Raw genomic sequence first — 16,845 nt, forward strand, 5'->3', positions numbered from 1 at the left:
TTTAGGAGCTATATAGTTTCACCTTCCAGTATACACAGGAACACTTCTTACAGCAACCCTGGCAAATCCACCCTCGGATTCAATTACTCCCGTGTTCAGGAATTTATTGCCCTCTGAGACCTGACCCATCGCCAAGACAGCTTTACCTCTGCCTGTTCAGGAGTAGCATCACAATATTTATCATTATCACTCTCAAATTACTGCCTAATTTTCTTCCTGGACTCACTGGAGTGAACTGCTTCCTCTACAGAAGCAGTAGCCAAGTGATTCTCTCCTCTCTATCCAAATACCTCCCAACCCCAGGTGTTCAATGTTCTTCAGATGCCATGTTTCCAGATCCCTCGGTGATGCAGAGAGCTAACCTTTGTGGAGCAGTGACCGTGGGCCGGGCACCATGCTAAGCACTTTCATCAACACTGTGTCATTTAATCCTCCCAGGTATCGTGAGGGTTAGGAGGATTTCTGATTTATGAAAACAAAGGATGCTGAGTCCAGAGGAGCTATTCAGTTGGCCCAAGGACGTTCAGCAGTGCGTGGACACCTGTGGGTGTGGGTGTTGGGGGGGGCCAGCACTGGGCATCCACTGCCCACCTTTGCTCTCAATCACTCAGACATGCTTCTGCCCACTGTTAACAGTCCTTCCCCAGCTGCCCTCAGGCTTTACAAAGTCTCTGACTGAATCCCACTACCCACATCAGCACAATACTCAGGAAAGAATGGAGCATGGCAGGCAGGGTGCCATCTAGGATTACTGGCAGCTTTTAAGCCCCACCCTACTCTTGCTGATGTTGTTCAGTCGCTCAGTCACATCCGACTCTTTTGTGACCCCATGGACTGTAGCCCACCAGGCTTCTCTGTCCATGGGATTTCCCAAGCAAGAATACTGGAGTGGGTTGCCATTTCCTTCTCCAAGGGATCCTCCCAATCCAGAGACCAAACTTGCGTCTCCTGCATTGGCAGGCGGACTGTTTACCACTGAGCCACCAGCTCTTGGTTCACAGTAAACTTTGTCCCTTGAGCTGTGATCCAGTCATCTTCCCCACTCCAAAGTTGTAAAGATCTTTACAATACCAATGTGAGCCATTACATTTACTTATTGCCATTTGCATGATTTAATTCATCCGTGCCTGTCCAGGTGAACCTGAACTTGGATTCCATCATTCATTCTCCCAGTGCTGGGTCTGGTGCTGAGGAGTCAGGGGCTAACAGGCCTCTGGCCCTGTGGGGTGTGGGAAACGCTCAGCCTTCTAGCCTGACTCTCCTTCACACGTGCCCCTGGCTACCTCATAAAGCAGCTGGAAGTAATGTGTATGAAGAAGCTCTATTCAGAACTAGGTTATTATTTACAAGAATATCATTTATGCAAGTTATAAGTAAAACTGTCGACCAGGTCAAGACTGAAGACAGTGTAATAGCAACCACTTCCCAATTTTCCCTCCTCTCATAGTGGCCTCCAATCTCCTCCCATAACTGTCCTCACTAGGATCTCACCAGGGACTCCCGCTATGGTATTTCTACACATCCTAACACCGTTTTCTCTCTCAATACCCAACCAAAGGAAGAAAAAAAAAAAAAATCACTCCCTTGGGCATAAATCAGAAACTAGACTCATAGGGCTTCGTAGACTGCATTGAGGAGTCTGGACTTTATTCCAGGGAGACAGGAAGTGCTACAGGATCTAAGCAGGCAATCCTCCTCACCAGCCTGGGCACAGCCAAGTGGTGACTGAGCACGGAGCCTGCGCCTGGTGTCCTGGAGAGAAACACAAGGAAGGCGAGGCCCTGTCTGCCTCGCAGGGCTCAGAATGGCAGACCCAGACCTGTAAACAAGTCTCTATGCTACAAATCCTCGCTAAAATAGAGGTGTGAGTGCAATGTTCTGGGAACCCAGGGAGAGCGTCCAACAGGGCTCCAGGACGGCTTTTCCAATTCTAGCCCTTCCTTTCCCTGATGCTCTATCAGAGGAATGATGCCATAAAAAACAGTTCTCACAGGCTTTACAACGAGCCTGGAGAGGCCTGGGGCCAAACATTGAGGCCAAAGAGAAAGGACTCCATATTGGGACAAAAAGAACACTTACTGACACCATCCTAAAATAGGTTTTTGGCATTTGCGGGAGAAGGAGCACCATGTGAACAATGAACTGGTAAGTTATATGTGGCAGTTTGCTATGATTTGCCGGCATCTGAGTGCACTCTTAAGATTGCGTATTTGTGACTACATTTAAAAAATAATTTATATTGTTTTTTCTTTGTAAGTTGTCTGTATAAAATTTAAAAATTACATGTTACAGAAAATAGAAACCACCATGATCCTACTGAAAAGAGAAAATCAGGTCAGTGATTTCACATAAACTCAGACATTTTCTATGCATTATGATGGTGATTCTTTTCCCCTGCACACCCACCTCCCACTATCACCCCCAATGCTGGGAAAGATTGAAGGCAGGAGGAGAAGGGGATGACAGAGGATGAGACGGTTGGATGGCATCACTGATTCAATGCACATGAATTTGAGCAAGCTCCAAGAGATGGTTAAGGACAGAGAGGCCTGGCGTGCTGCAGTCCATGGGTTCCCAAAAAGTTGGACACAACTAAGCGACTGAAGAACAACCATCCTCAAAACGGAACTCTCCTATGCTGTAGGAGCCTAACGTTTTCAATTAACAATAGTTTACAACATTAATCCCCTTCCTATTGACATTAATAATCGTCCTCCAGCATCACTTTTACTAGCTGCGCAGTACTACACTCTGTGAAATGTATCATTATTTAATAGTATTTATTACCTAACGTTATGCTTGTTTTCAATTTTTCACCAACATAAACTGTTTATCATAGCTAAGTCTTTGCTCCAAGATCTGATAGTTTCCTTAAAAATAAATGATGGAATTAGAACTGCTGGGACAAGGGCTATGCAAATATTGAGGCATTTGACATCTGTTGTCAACCTGCTCTCCTGAGAGGGCATCCTAGGTTATGCTCCCAAGCCGTGATGACAAGAGGGTCTCTTCCATATACCTTTACCAGCAACGGATGATACTTATTTCTAAAACTTTCCAGTATTTGGTAAGTGAAAACTAGAAGATTCTCATCTTAATTTGCATTTCTTTGGCTGCTAATGAAATGGATTACTTTTTTTGTATGATTAGTAAATAATTTCCCCTCCTTTCCTGAATTCCCCAATAATCTGTCCACTTTTTTCCGTTTAGGATTTTGTACTTTTTTTTCTTAATTTTTATTGGAATATGGTTGCTTTACAATTTTTAGTTTCTACTGTACAGCAAAGTGAACCAGCTACTCATATACATAAATCCCCTGTTTTCTGGATTTCCTTCTCAGCTAGGTCACAATAGGGCACTGAGTAGAGTTCCCTGTGAGATACCATAGGATCTCAATAGTTACCCATTTATATACAGTAGTGTATGTATATCAATCTCAATCTCCCAATCCATCCCACTTCCCTGTATCCATACATCTGTTTTTTATGTCTATGTCTCTATGCATTTTCCTTTTTGAATTATAAGAGCATATTTTATCATTACAGCTTTTTGTCATATGTATATGAGTGTATATCATGTCTGTGTCTATGCAAATATAAGTAAGGTTTCCATACTGGATAAGAATTCATGCCTTCTATGTAGATGCATCCGACTCTTCGTGACCCTATGGACTGTAGCCTGCCAGGCTCCTCTGTCCATGCAATTCTCCAGGGAAGAGTACTGGAGTGGGTTGCCATGCCCTCCTGCAGGGGATCTGCCCTACCTAGGGGTTGAACCCCCATCTCTAATGGGTCCTGCACTGGCAGGGAAGTTCTTTACTGCTACAGTGCCACCTGGGAAGTCCAAAGTGAAAGTGTTAGTCACATCTGACTCTTTGTGACCCCATGGACTACTGTAGCGCATCAGGCTTCTTTGTCTATGGGATTTCCCAGGGGAAGAGTACTAGAGTGTGTTGCCAGTTCCTTCTCCAGGGGATCTTCCTGACCCAGGGATCAAACCCAGGTCTCCTGCATTGCAGGCAGATTCTTTACTGTCTGAACCACCATGGAAGCCCAGTTGTATGTAGGTATGCATGTACACAATTAGGAAATACATATATGTACCTATGTACTTAAAGATTTGTGGTTATTTTCCAATTTATAGACACTTAAGATGCTCTGATATCCAAATCCACCAATCCTTCCTCTTACTATACTTAGAAATTCCCAAGTTGATATATTTATTTACTTATTTTCTAACATTTTGGCTTTGTTTCTACTTTACACCCAAACATTAATTCTTGGAACTACCCTTTCGGGGAAGGGGAGGAAGAAGATGAAAAAACTGTGAACACATTCCTTTTGCCATAGAATGTAACCATGATGCAGATTCTTAGGAGTTATCATTTGTAAAGTTTGAGCCTTATTTCATTTTCTTTGACTTAAATCTGGACAACTTGCATCTCAAATCAGGGCACGCCTGAGCAACAGGTCTGCATGGGACTTCAACTTAAAGAAACTTAAACCTGGGATCTAATACTGCAGGAAAAGCAGTGATCAAATTAATAAGTAATGCTTCACCTCAGTAAAAATGTGCTTCATCTGGGCTTGCTTATTCCTAAATCGCTTGATCTTCTGTGCGATGCGAGGGTCCTTTTCGAGTTCTTCCATTGTGGCCCATTTACAGTGTAAGTAGGAACTATCCAAAGACACAGAGATTGTGAGAACCGGCAAATAATCAGACTTTAAAGTTTCAGTAACGAGGGTGACCATCTACCATAGCAGCCGAGGAGTGGCTTGCTGTGGAACTGCTGGAGACTGGACTTAGAAGGGCCTTGCCCTTCAGGACAAAAACTGAACACAGGACCAGGCAGCAGTTCCAAGCAACTGGTCACTCTGTGGCTTCCAGAGAAACTGGCTCCCAGTTGGAAGCAGGGTAGGTATAGGGAGGCTAGCATTCATGCACGTTAGTGAAGTGGGCACATAGCAAAGAAAAAGAGGAAAATGCAAGAGAGCAGAAGAGTATAGGCTATAGGACTGTGATTCTCCACATTGTGTGCAAACAGGAACCACACAGGGAGTTCTGAAAACACGTCAACCCTTGGGAACTATACCCAGAGAAGAAGTCAACTGGCCTTGAGGGCAGCAAGGGCTTCAGTAGTTTTAAAAATTTCTCCAGGTGACTCTATAAACAAAGTTGAGCACTGCCCTCTAAGGTGAACTTGAGCCAATTGAGGTCTGTGAGTCACACTTTAGGGGCCATTCTTGGAAAATATAGAAGATAATGATGGGATGAAGGAAAGACGTTTTATTCATATAAAATCCAAATAAAAGAATACATTAAACAGACGTACAAATTTCTATACTTGACGTAGAACAGCTCCAGGTCGAATGGAGGTTCTCCCGGGTGGACCTGTAACCCAAAGCAAGCCGTTATCAGCCTAGACCCCTGTGGACCACTCTTAAGTACCAAACAAAAAAGGTAAATCAAGCGCTCCTTCTTGGTTTAGAATCTCTCTCGAGGACATTTGCATTTTACCAGGTCGGGATTTTTGGCAGCTCTGGAGCAGACTTTCTAAAGGCTGAACACACAGCTAAGCTACAACATAAAAAAAAATAAATAAATAAAATCCTCCTGGTGTCACTCAAAGATCTCGGCTAGGAGGGCACTCAGCTGAAAAACCCCAACTGGCCCAGGGCACTGAGAGCTGCTGCGAAAGCGAGAACATGCATTTCCAGTGTCCCTGCCAACCCGTCCTACCCTCCCCCCACCCCCTGCTTGTTCCCCACACACTCCAGAGGGGTTCACTCTCAAAACAAGGAAGTCTTTCATAAATCCTCCAGGTAACTAACAATGAAACCACGCTCTCCTCCACACTATGTTCTTATGCTCTTTCACACTAGGGATTTTCTCCAGAAGTTCCCTATGACAGTCCTGAAGACATCAAAAGGAAAAGGGGTTTGCACTGGGAGTCTTTCCCCATCTCTTCTTCGTGGCTCCTTGATGACTTTCAGTGAGTTGTGGCAACTAAGAGGTCGAAAAACATCAATTTGGGTCATACTCAAATATTTTAGAATTTCATGTCCTAAAATCTTCTACAGAGGTAAACCTAAGTGTCAACTAGCCCAACAGTGCGCCTGCCTAGCTCTCAGTCCAGCTGAGAAGGACCATTCCAGAGACATCTTTTAACAGAGGGTGTAATGTGCGCTAGAGACACACAAGCCGGAAACATCAGCCACCAACCTCCTGGACAGTCTTAGATGCCAGGATCTTCTCAATGATGTTTGCGTCATCTTCTGGAGGCTCCTGAAGACAGAGGTGAGAGAGAGAGAGAGTGGATTACTGGCACCACGGAAGCCATGAAATAATTCTACAAGAAATGCTACAATAGATACCACTTGGTCCAAAGGTTCACCTTTGAGTACAGAGGCCTCCATCCTGCCAGCTCAGAGTGATGCAAAGATGGTACACAGTCTAACCTCTGTGTACGACCCTCCCCCTTCCCCTCCCACATGAGCAGGGAAGTTACTCTGCTTTGCAGATTCTTGACTTCAGAGCTGCCTTTAGCATTACTAAAATTGGTCCTGGGACCTCCCTTCTCTGCCCAAACTGCTTACATGTTACTGCATAAAATTTTCAGAAAGGCATAACATGAAAGAGTCTGGGGGCTTCAGAAGCAGAAGGCCCCAATTCTGACACCTTTCAGCTGTTGACTTTGGGCAAGTCAATTAACACCTCTTAGTTTCAAATCTATTAAAATAAGAATTAAAATACATATCTCACTAGGTTACTGGGAGGATAAGATGGCATGTGAAAACATTTTTTGGACAGTAAGCATTAGGCAAATGTAAGACGTAACTATTCTCTACTAAATGGTACCACTGTTCCCCTCTGTATCTGGAAATCGCTTTCTGTTTTACTGATCATCCTTTGACTACAAATCCCAACTGGAAACAGTTTAATTACTTCCTTTCTACCCTAGATACACATCAACATTTTCTAATCTCCATGAAATCTCTTTCTACAGAGGAGTACTTGATTTAAAAACATTTGCATTTAAAAAAACAACAAACTTGAGACTTCTTTGATAGTCTGATGGCTAAGAGTCTGTACTCCCAAAGCAGGGGACCCAGGTTTGATCCCTGGTCTGGGAACTAGGGCTTCCCTAGTGGTTCAGATGGTAAAGAATACATCTGCAATGTGGGAGACCCAGGTTCAATCCCTGAGTCAGAAAGATCCCCTGGAGATGGGAATGGGACCAACTCCAGTATTCTGGCCTGAAGAATTCCAGGGACAGAGGAGCCTCGTGGGCTACAGTCCATGGGATCACAAAGAGTTGGACATGACTGAGTGACTTTCACTTTTTTTTCTTTCACTGGGAACTAGATCCCACATGCTGCAGATAAGAATTCACATGCTACAACTAAAGGTAAATAAATAAAATTAAACAACAGAAATTTAAAAATAAAAATAAAATAAACAATAAACTTACAAAAGGATACACTGGGTCAGAACACTCCTGTTAAACATTCCTCCTAAGATTTCAGTTGAGCAGTTTTATTTCAGTGGTTTCAACTGCACTATATGACTTTTCCGGGTCTAGCATTTACCACAATATGAGACTTAGAACAGTGTATGAAAAGAACACACACCCCAACCCTAACTCTCAGAATAACTAGTTGGGTTCCTTCTCAGAGCTTTCCAAGAGGATGATTTGCGCTGCATTATCATTGCCTTCAATCTACCCACTCTAGGGCTCAACTATCCCAAAGTCATACCATTACAGAAAACATATTTTCTAAGAACTTAAATCAAGCTTTTCCCAGAAAATTGATAGTAAGAAACGACGAGTAGGGCAGATGGTGGAAGAGAAGTGTGGAAATCAGCAGGCGCTGACAGATGCTCCCAAAGGCTACGCATATTCATTATGTCCCCCTGGACACGTGGCACTGTGAAGTTAATCCAAAATGACAAGTCTTTTCCCACTGCTCAACCAGAAGATCAGTGAACTGGGGCTGGATACAGACTCCGCTTTTGATTTCCTCTAAGTGTATTTGCTCTGCTTGATTCTTATGCACAAGAAAAGGAGGTGGCGGCAGTTCACAGTGGGTTGGCGTCTTCTCCCATCACACTAGCCTGTAATGGCAGGGATCCTTATTTGTTTTACTCACTGGTGTAGCTAAATACCTTGAGAAAGCCAGACAACAGTGGGTGATCAATGAATATTGGTTGAATGCTAATAACAGGGAAGACAGATGGAATACAAAGGAAAGATAAAGGGTTATTCTTGATCTCTAGCATATAATTAAAGCCTCCCTCTTTTTCCATATACCTGGACTTAACTTCTCTTGTCCAGATGGCTACCACTGAAGGGCCCAAACTACATGTCCTTTCCTGAGCAGTAAAATCACAACCCTAATCTTGCAGCCAACACACAGAGCTTGGACTATGACAAGTAGACAGCAAGCAAAGGAACAGGGGCCAGGTTAAAGGAAACTAGATTAATGATCCAACTTCCTTCCCCACCGCTTCATTTCCTTCCTAAACTTTCCCCCTGTTAATTACTGCGTGTCTTTTGAGTTTATGTACTGGTCTTACAGAAATAAATGCGCTATAGTCTTCATCAAGGAACGGCCAGGCCTGCCCACATAACGCTGTAAGTGACTGTGGTACGGTACACATACAGCACGCAGAGATCTCAAGCATACAATTATCGACATTTTACATGTACACATATACAGTGAAGTCCCCCCGAGGTAAAGTTATATTATATTTTCAACATTCTTGGAAGATCCTCACGCCCCCTTCTAGACATAACCACTCTCAGACTTCTACTACCATTGATTAGTTTTGCCTATTATTAAGTTTCATGCAAATGGAATCATATAGCATGTGGTTCATTCTCCTGTATCACTGTGCAGTATTTTATTGTATAAATTACTCATTTACCCACCACTTATTTATCCATGCTATTGCTAAGGAATATTTGGGTTGCTTTCAATGTTCATATAAATGCACTTGCTTACCTTGGATATATACACAGGAATGCAATTGCTACGTTATGAGGTTGGTTATATGTTTAGTTTTGAGGGATACTGTCAGAACTTTTTCCAAAGTAGCTGCAACCATTTTTACATCCAGCAGCAGTGCATGGGAGTTCTAACTGACTTGATATCATGAGTATTGAAAACTTCAGCCATTCCAATGGATGTGTACTCAGTTCAGTTCAGTTACATCCGACTCTTTGGGACCCCATGGACTCCAACACGTTAGGCCTCCCTGTCCATCACCAACTCCCGGAATGTACCCAAACGCATGTCCATTGAGTCAGTGACACCATCCAACCATCTCATCCTCTGTTGTCCCCTTCTCCTCCTGCTTTCAATGCCTCCCAGCATCAGGGTCTTTTCAAATGAGTCAGCTCTTTGCATCAGGTGGCCAAAGTATTGGAGTTTCAGCTTCAACATCAGTCCTTCCAATGAACACCCAGGACTGATCTCCTTTAGGATGGACTGGCTGGATCTCCCTGCAGTCCAAGGGACTCTCAAGAGTCTTCTCCAACACCATAGTTCAAAAGCATCAATTCTTCAGCACTCAGCTTTCTTTACAGTTCAACTATCACATCCCCTCCTTAATTCACATTTCTCTGATAATTAGAAGGTACTGAGCATCTTTTCATATGCTCATTGGCCCTCAGTTCAGTCACTCAGTCGTGTCCGACTCTTTGCGACCCCATGAATTGCAGCACACCAGGCCTCCCTGTCCATCACCAACTCCCGGAGTTCACTCAAATTCACATCCATCACAGCTTTCTTCACAGTCCAACTCTCACATCCATACATGACCACTGGAAAAACTATAGCCTTGACTAGACGGATCTTTGTTGGCAAAGTAATGTCTCTGCTTTTGAATATGCTATCTAGGTTGGTCATAACTTCCCTTCCAAGGAGTAAGCATCTTTTAATTTCATGGCTGCAATCACCATCTGCAGTGATTTTGGAGCCCAAAAATATAAAGTCTGACACTGTTTCGACTGTTTCCCCATCTATTTCCCACGAGGTGATGGGACCAGATGCCATGATCTTCATTTTCTGAATGCTGAGCTTTAAACCAACTTTTTCACTCTCCTCTTTCACTTTCATCAAGAGGCTTTTTAGTTTCTCTTCACTTTCTGCCATAAGGGTGGTATCATCTGCATATCTGAGGTTATTGATATTTCTCCTGGCAATCTTGATTCCAGCTTGTGCTTATTGGCCCTATGAGGCTTCTATTCCATTCATTTGCCTATTTTAAAAATTGTCCTTTTTTTAATTGTCAAGAGTTCTTTATATTTGCAAGAGTTTATATCTTTATATATTTCTGAATAAGAGTCCTCTGTTATGATCTATACTTTTTCTATCAATCTATGGTTCACCCTCTCAAACTGGAGATGTGTCTTTTGATGAAGAGAAGTTCTATATGATTCACCTTTTTTTCTCTTTTGTATTTTTATGTCCATTGAACGAACCTTTGCTGCCACCAAAGCCACAAATAAGCCACATACATAGTTTTAAATTTCCTTATAGCCACATTTATGCTGGGAAAGGTTGAAGACAAGAGGAGAGAGGGGCGACAGAGGATAAGACGGTTGGAAGACATCACTGACTCAATGGACGTGAGTTTGAACAAACTCCAGGAGAGAGAGAGAAAAACAGGGAAGCCTGGTGTGGTGCAGCTCATGGGGTCATAAAGAGTTGGACATGATGACTCAGTGACTGAATGACAACAGCAGCAGCTACATTTAAAAGCAGATGAATTTGATTTTACCAATATTCTAACATAGCCAAAATATCATTTCAACATGTGATTAATATAAAATTATTAATGAAACAGTTTACACTCTTCTTCTCACACTGAGTCTTTAAAAATCTGTTCTGTACTTTGTTGAGCAATCTCAGTTCGAACTAGGCTGTTTCAAGGGCTCCATAGCCACATACAGCTTTATTTCTGGCCCACTGGTCTATGTGCCCTTATGGCAACACTACCCTGTCTTCATTTTAGTGAACTGATTACAAAGTATGGATTATAAGTCTTCCACCTGGGTTCTTCCTTTTCAAGATTGCCTTGGATAGGGCAGATCTGTATTTCCATCGTTAATTTCCACCAGAAAAGCACTCTGCCTAGATTTGGACTGGGACTGAATTAGAGATAGCTTAATTTTGAATACATGTATATCATATATCACTCCATTTACTTAGGGCTTCTTTCATTTGTTTCAGCCATGTTTTTCATACAGAGGGCTTATATATCTTTTGAGAGTTACTTCAGGGTATCTAATACCTTGATACTGTCATAAGTGGCATTTTATAATTTTCCATTCCTGATTTGATGTTGCTAGTTTATAAAATAAGTATACTGTAAAAGGTATATTGTAATATTAGTATATTATAAATGGTGCCAATACATTTGTTTGATCCAAGGTTATCATAAACCTTCAAACTTAAAAAAAAAAAGAAGTATCTGTAAAGTGCACTATATCAAAGAACAATAAAACAAAGCATGCCTCTATTTCTTCCCTTTCCTTAGTGCAGGACCTCCAATGTATTTCTGAATATAAATGAGAATAGTGGAATCTTTTTCTTACTTGCTAATTCAGAGGGAAGGTACTCAATACTATACCATTTAATATAATATTAGCTGTCAGTTTTTATCTAGTGATTTATAAGATATTCTTTTAGTATCTGGTTTCTACAGTTTAAGATATGCCTAGGTATGGTTTTCTTTTGTGTGTTTTTCCTGCTTGGGGGTTACCTAACATTGAATCTACTGATTGATATCTTCCATCAGTTTGGGGGACTTTCTGGCTCTCCACTGACCCAGGTGTGATCCCAGGGTGGAGAAGATCTCCTGGAGGAGGAAATGGCAATCTACTCCAGTATTCTGGAGAATCCCATGGACAGAGGAGACTGGCAGGCTACAGTCCATGGGGTCACAAAGAGTTGGACGTGACTAAGTGACTGACCTTTCCTTTTCTGCATCTAGGATGCTGAGCAGAGCATCAGGCCTTTTCACTGCATCCCAGTGGTCTCTCTGTGCATTTATGCTTTGCTCTGTTCTTTCCATTCACTTTTCTGTGTGTCAGTTTAGAAACTTTCTACTGAGCTGTCTTCAAAGTCACTAATCTTATCTTCTATTATATCTAATCTGCTTTTAAACTTACCTATTGTGCTTTGAATTTTACAAATTTTCAGTTTTACAGAGTTGATCTGATTCTCTTTATAGCTTCAATTCTCGGTTGGAATTCTTTACTTTAAAACTTATTTTGTCCATCTTTTCCTCTATTTTCTTTAACTCATTAATCATAGTAATTCAAAAATTTTTTTCTGCTAACTCCATTATCTGGATCATCTGGGCTTTGCTTCCATCAATATTCCTGATTGTCAGTCAATTTCCCAGCCTTTTCAATGTCTAATAATGTTTTATTGCATGGTGAATATTGTGAACAAAAGAATCACAGCAGCTCCAAATGCTTCCTATTTTCTCCTTGATGAACAGGGAGAAGGAATGGGTCCCACTGGTCCAGTCCAATCAGGCTCTGCTGGGTCAGGACTGGGTCACCGTTCTGTTAAGACTCAGTCCATCTCGTTTGATCTATTCCTTGAGAACAAATGCCCATGGTCACTTGACTGTAAGCTCGGCAGGTCTTTTTACTCCTCAGCCCTGAGTTTTCCAATCCCAAGCAGGTTAACAATCTCTCTTAAGGGAGAGTCAGCTTTGTTTTGCAGTAGACCCATCCTTTCAGTGAGAGTTTATCTCCTAAGTAACGCAAGAGTTTGAGATTTCGATCTGCTTTCTGGTTCGGCCACCCACTTCTTGTACTACCCCAGAACTCAGCTAATGTCTTCTGGGGAAGGCTCCTTGCTTTGGGGATTTCTCTAGTTCCCAATCATTTCATCAGCCCTGCATAATCAACCACCATCAGGGTCAGATGGTTTCTCGTCAACCCAGAGTAGGTCTCTGTTTGGGCCCAGCCTGGTGCTCAGCCCCTGCCCGGAATTACAGAATGCTCCAGAGAAGAAAACAGTCAGCAACAGTCAGCTCATCTAGGAAGAGCTCTTCTCTGTCTGGAATTTTAGTGCATCTCATTCTTGCTGCTTTCACAGCTATCTGATGTCTTTAAAAATATGTTCTTTGCAAGTTACCTTTTTCTTCCCCCTTGCAGCAAGTGTTGGGCTGCCATGCCCGACTATTTCTTACCTGAAAATAGAATCCTCCAACGCTAACTCTTATTTCTGCAGTTCCCTAGGGCCTAGTTTTGGAGCTTTCTTTTTTATCTATATTCATTCTCTAGGTGATCCCATCCAGTCTCATGGTTTTAAATACTGGCTACAGGTGTCTTGCCTGCCATATGTATTTATCCTGGGCTTCCCAGGTGGTGCTAGTGATAAAGAGCTGCCTGTCAATGTAGGAGATGCAAGACATGCAGGTTCTATCCCTGGGCCAGGAAGATCTCCTGGAGGAAGGCATGGCAATCCCCTCCAGTGTTCTTGCCTAGAGAATCCCATGGACAGAGGAGCCTCACGGACTACTGTCCACGTGGTCACAACGCGTCAGACACGACTGAAGCAACTTAACTCGCATGTGTGCATGTTGTCCGGACTGCCGTATTTATTTAATCCAGCTTAGAACCCCATAATTACAGATTCCATTATCCAACTGTTATTTGTCATCACCACCTGACTATTTCAGAAATATATCACACTTCAGACGTCCACTAACCAAACTCCTAGTCTCTTAGCCAAGCCACCAACCCTACCCCTTCAAACTACAGTTTTCTTACAACTGGATTAAAAAGAACTCTATCCCTCTGGAAGTTCAACCCCCAAATCCTGTAATTCCCAATTCCTCTCTTTTCGCGCCACACACCCTATCTCATCAGCCAAGAGATCCTGTTGAGTTTACCTTCGAAGTATGTTCAGAACCCAGCCATTCCTCACCACCTCCACTGCTTCTACCCTGGTCTAAACCACCTTCATCTCTCACCCAGATTATTCCCAATCATCTCTTAAGTAGTCACTTTGTTACCCTGCCTGTCCTACTGGTCTATTCTCAACACAACTATCAGAATGGCCCCTTCATTTAAGTCATCCTTTTGCTTACACTGCTTAAAATGCTTTTCTTTCAACTTGGGAGTAAAACCTAAAGTCTCCCAAAGGTTTTCAGAAGCCCACAGAATGCGTCCCCAGTCTCTCACCTCCTCTGTCACCTTTCAACTCCTTGTCTGTCCCACATACACACCAGGCACGTTTCCACCTTCAGAACTCTGCTCGTCCGTCTGCCTGAAATGCTCTTCTCCCTACATGACTCCCTCACTCCTTTACTTCCTTCAGTTCTTGGATTATATGCCACCTTTGTGAGGCCAACACTGATCACCCTATCTAAAATTGCAACCTTCATTCTTGAATTTCGTAACACTCCTACTCTGATGTTTTTTTTTCCATAGCACTTACCACCACGTACACACTACACAATTTTAATCTTTCCAGGTTGAAAACCAGCCTCTCCCGAGTTATTTCTACCCTTTGGAAGTTCTGAGCTTAGCCCTTTAGCCTGACACCCCACGTAGGCTGAAAACCCGGCAAACCTCTGGAGGAGGAGATGGGCTGTGTGCATGGCCAAAGGCTCCCTCCACAAGGGCGGGGACTGCCGGCTCTTTTGTTCCCTGATGTTATCTCCAGCGCTCAGAACAGTCCTTGGTACCCAATAGTAGTAGGCGCTCAATAATATTTCTGAATAAATAATGTTAAGAGATTTTACGACGCAACATGGGAACAGCAGTATAGAGTAAGTGCTACGGGCCCACAGAGCCAGAGCGGCTGGCCAAATCAGAAGAGGCTTTGGAAACAAGCTAGATGTCTGTTAGCCTTAGACTTTCATCACTGCCAACTACCTTTCCTACCTACTTCCAAGTCTGTACGAACCAGACTAACAAGCAAGCGTTCCCAAGAGTGCACCCACGCTGAAAGAACCACGGTCTCTCCTCACCAGCAGGCAACTTCAAATAGGCTCTCTCTCCTTAAAAGAATGTTCTTTATTTGACTGCATGTTTGGGGGGAGGGGGGCTTCATCGGGCCTTAGTTGCAGAGCACGGGCTTCTTCCAGCTGCGGTGACCAGGGGCTACTCTCTGGTTGTGGTGTGAGGGCTGCTCATTGCAGTGGCTTCTCTTGTTGCAGAGTATGTGCTCTAGAGCGAGTGGGCTCAGAAACTGTGGCCCACGGGCTTAGCTGCCCGATGGCATGTGGGATTTTAATTCCCAGACCAGGGATCAAATCCATGTCCCCTGCATTGGCAGGTGGATTCTTAACCACTGGAGGTCCCTTCAAATAGTCTCTTATTCTTAACTACCATGAAGAGCAGAAAAAGATGGCTTCTGATGGAAAGATGTTGATTTCTCTTCAGTTTTTAACCAGGACCCAATCCACAGAAACATTAACATGTGGATGAAGAAGGCTCAGAACTTCACGCTGAGGGTTAAAAGGATGGGGGGCTTAAAGCATTCTTTATTACAGAAAATTTTTAAGTAAAAATTAAGGAATTTGAAATAAAACTTCAGTTTGCTTTTTGGCACTAAAGAACAGGGGATAACAGTAGAATTTTTTTAAAAAAACAATAGTTATCATCAAAATCTGACAACAGATTTTTTTTACTCTATCCTAATAAAAGGGAAAAAAGAGGCTAGTGTTACCAAACATACACATCAAAGTAGGAAGAAGACTGGAAAATCAGGATTTCTTTTTCCTAAACAGAGACCATGCATAAGCATGATCATGTGTGTATAAACACTCAGTGTATACAGAAACACACAGATATAAACTAAATCTGCTTGCCGAACACACTTCCATAACAGCCATCTGTTTCCAACTTCTTGGAATTTTCTCAAATTATCCTTCAAAGAAGACCATTTTAATTCATTCAATTTCATGTCAGAAACTCATGAAATTAATTTTTTCCCTTAGGGAAAAAATTTTCAACTCACATCACTCCCAACCTCAACCAACCACCTGATTCACTCTATTTAGCTAGAATAAGGAGAGGCTCTACTGAGACACAACTCACTTTTCAAAACATTAAGTATTTACCAAGTGCTATGGAAGGTCCAAAGTCGCATCAAACAAGGTGCCCAGTCTCAGGGGCTTAGCTCTGAGTGGAAGCAAAATAAAACATATTTTTCTTAGAAATGTGCCAGGGGTAAATCCTAATCAGTGCAACGGTAATGCTAAGTCCAGCAAGAGAGCAGAAAGCATGAACAGCCTGAATTTCAAATAGTGTGTTTTCTTTCAGCTGGGCCCTAAAAGATGCCGGCTCATAAGAGGACTGCAAACAGGAAGGAAAGCTGAAACGTACCCATGGGATGAAAGGACCAGTATAGGGGAAGCAAGATGCCTATTTGGGATACCAAGGAACACAGTCTTAATAGAAAAAAAAAAACACATTACACAGAATGGGGAGTGGGGATAAATGAGAACAGAATGCGGCCACATTCCTTAGAAGAAAATCAGGCAGGAATTTTGATCTAAAACAGGAGTTAACAGGCAAAATCACCTTAGATTCTTGAGTGGGACACTGAGAAAAGCCAAAAACTGCCCTGGGAAAATGAGAAAATGAGCCTAGAAATGGGGCGAGAAGGACAGAGGGCTGTGGCAGGGAACGACAGAGGTGCAAACCACAGCTGTTTGAACACTAGAAGCCTCAGCAGGACTGGTGGCCAGCAGCAGCCAAGAGGAAACAAAGACAGGAGACACGAGCTACCCCATGTCCGAGGTCAGTGGCGGCCAGGAGGAGCTACCCCGCGTCTGAGGCCAGTGGCGGCTGGGAGGAGACACCCT

The 16,845-nt window shown here is 42.9% G+C and overlaps 1 protein-coding gene across 1 annotated transcript in view; it reads right to left on the bottom strand.

Moving 5' to 3' along the window:
• CHD6 (chromodomain helicase DNA binding protein 6) overlaps positions 1 to 16,845 on the bottom strand; it is a 150,104-nt gene that overhangs the window by 87,446 nt on the left and 45,813 nt on the right. The window contains exons 5-7 of the mRNA XM_068986821.1: positions 6,223 to 6,285; positions 5,333 to 5,391; positions 4,560 to 4,677 (exon numbers count right to left, since the gene is read on the bottom strand). Of these exons, the coding sequence (XP_068842922.1) occupies positions 4,560 to 4,677; positions 5,333 to 5,391; positions 6,223 to 6,285 (240 nt within the window). The remainder of the gene's footprint in view (positions 1 to 4,559; positions 4,678 to 5,332; positions 5,392 to 6,222; positions 6,286 to 16,845) is intronic.

This window comes from Capricornis sumatraensis, chromosome 15 (genome assembly GCF_032405125.1).
Source record: "Capricornis sumatraensis isolate serow.1 chromosome 15, serow.2, whole genome shotgun sequence".
In the NCBI taxonomy this organism is placed as follows: Eukaryota; Metazoa; Chordata; class Mammalia; order Artiodactyla; family Bovidae; genus Capricornis; species Capricornis sumatraensis.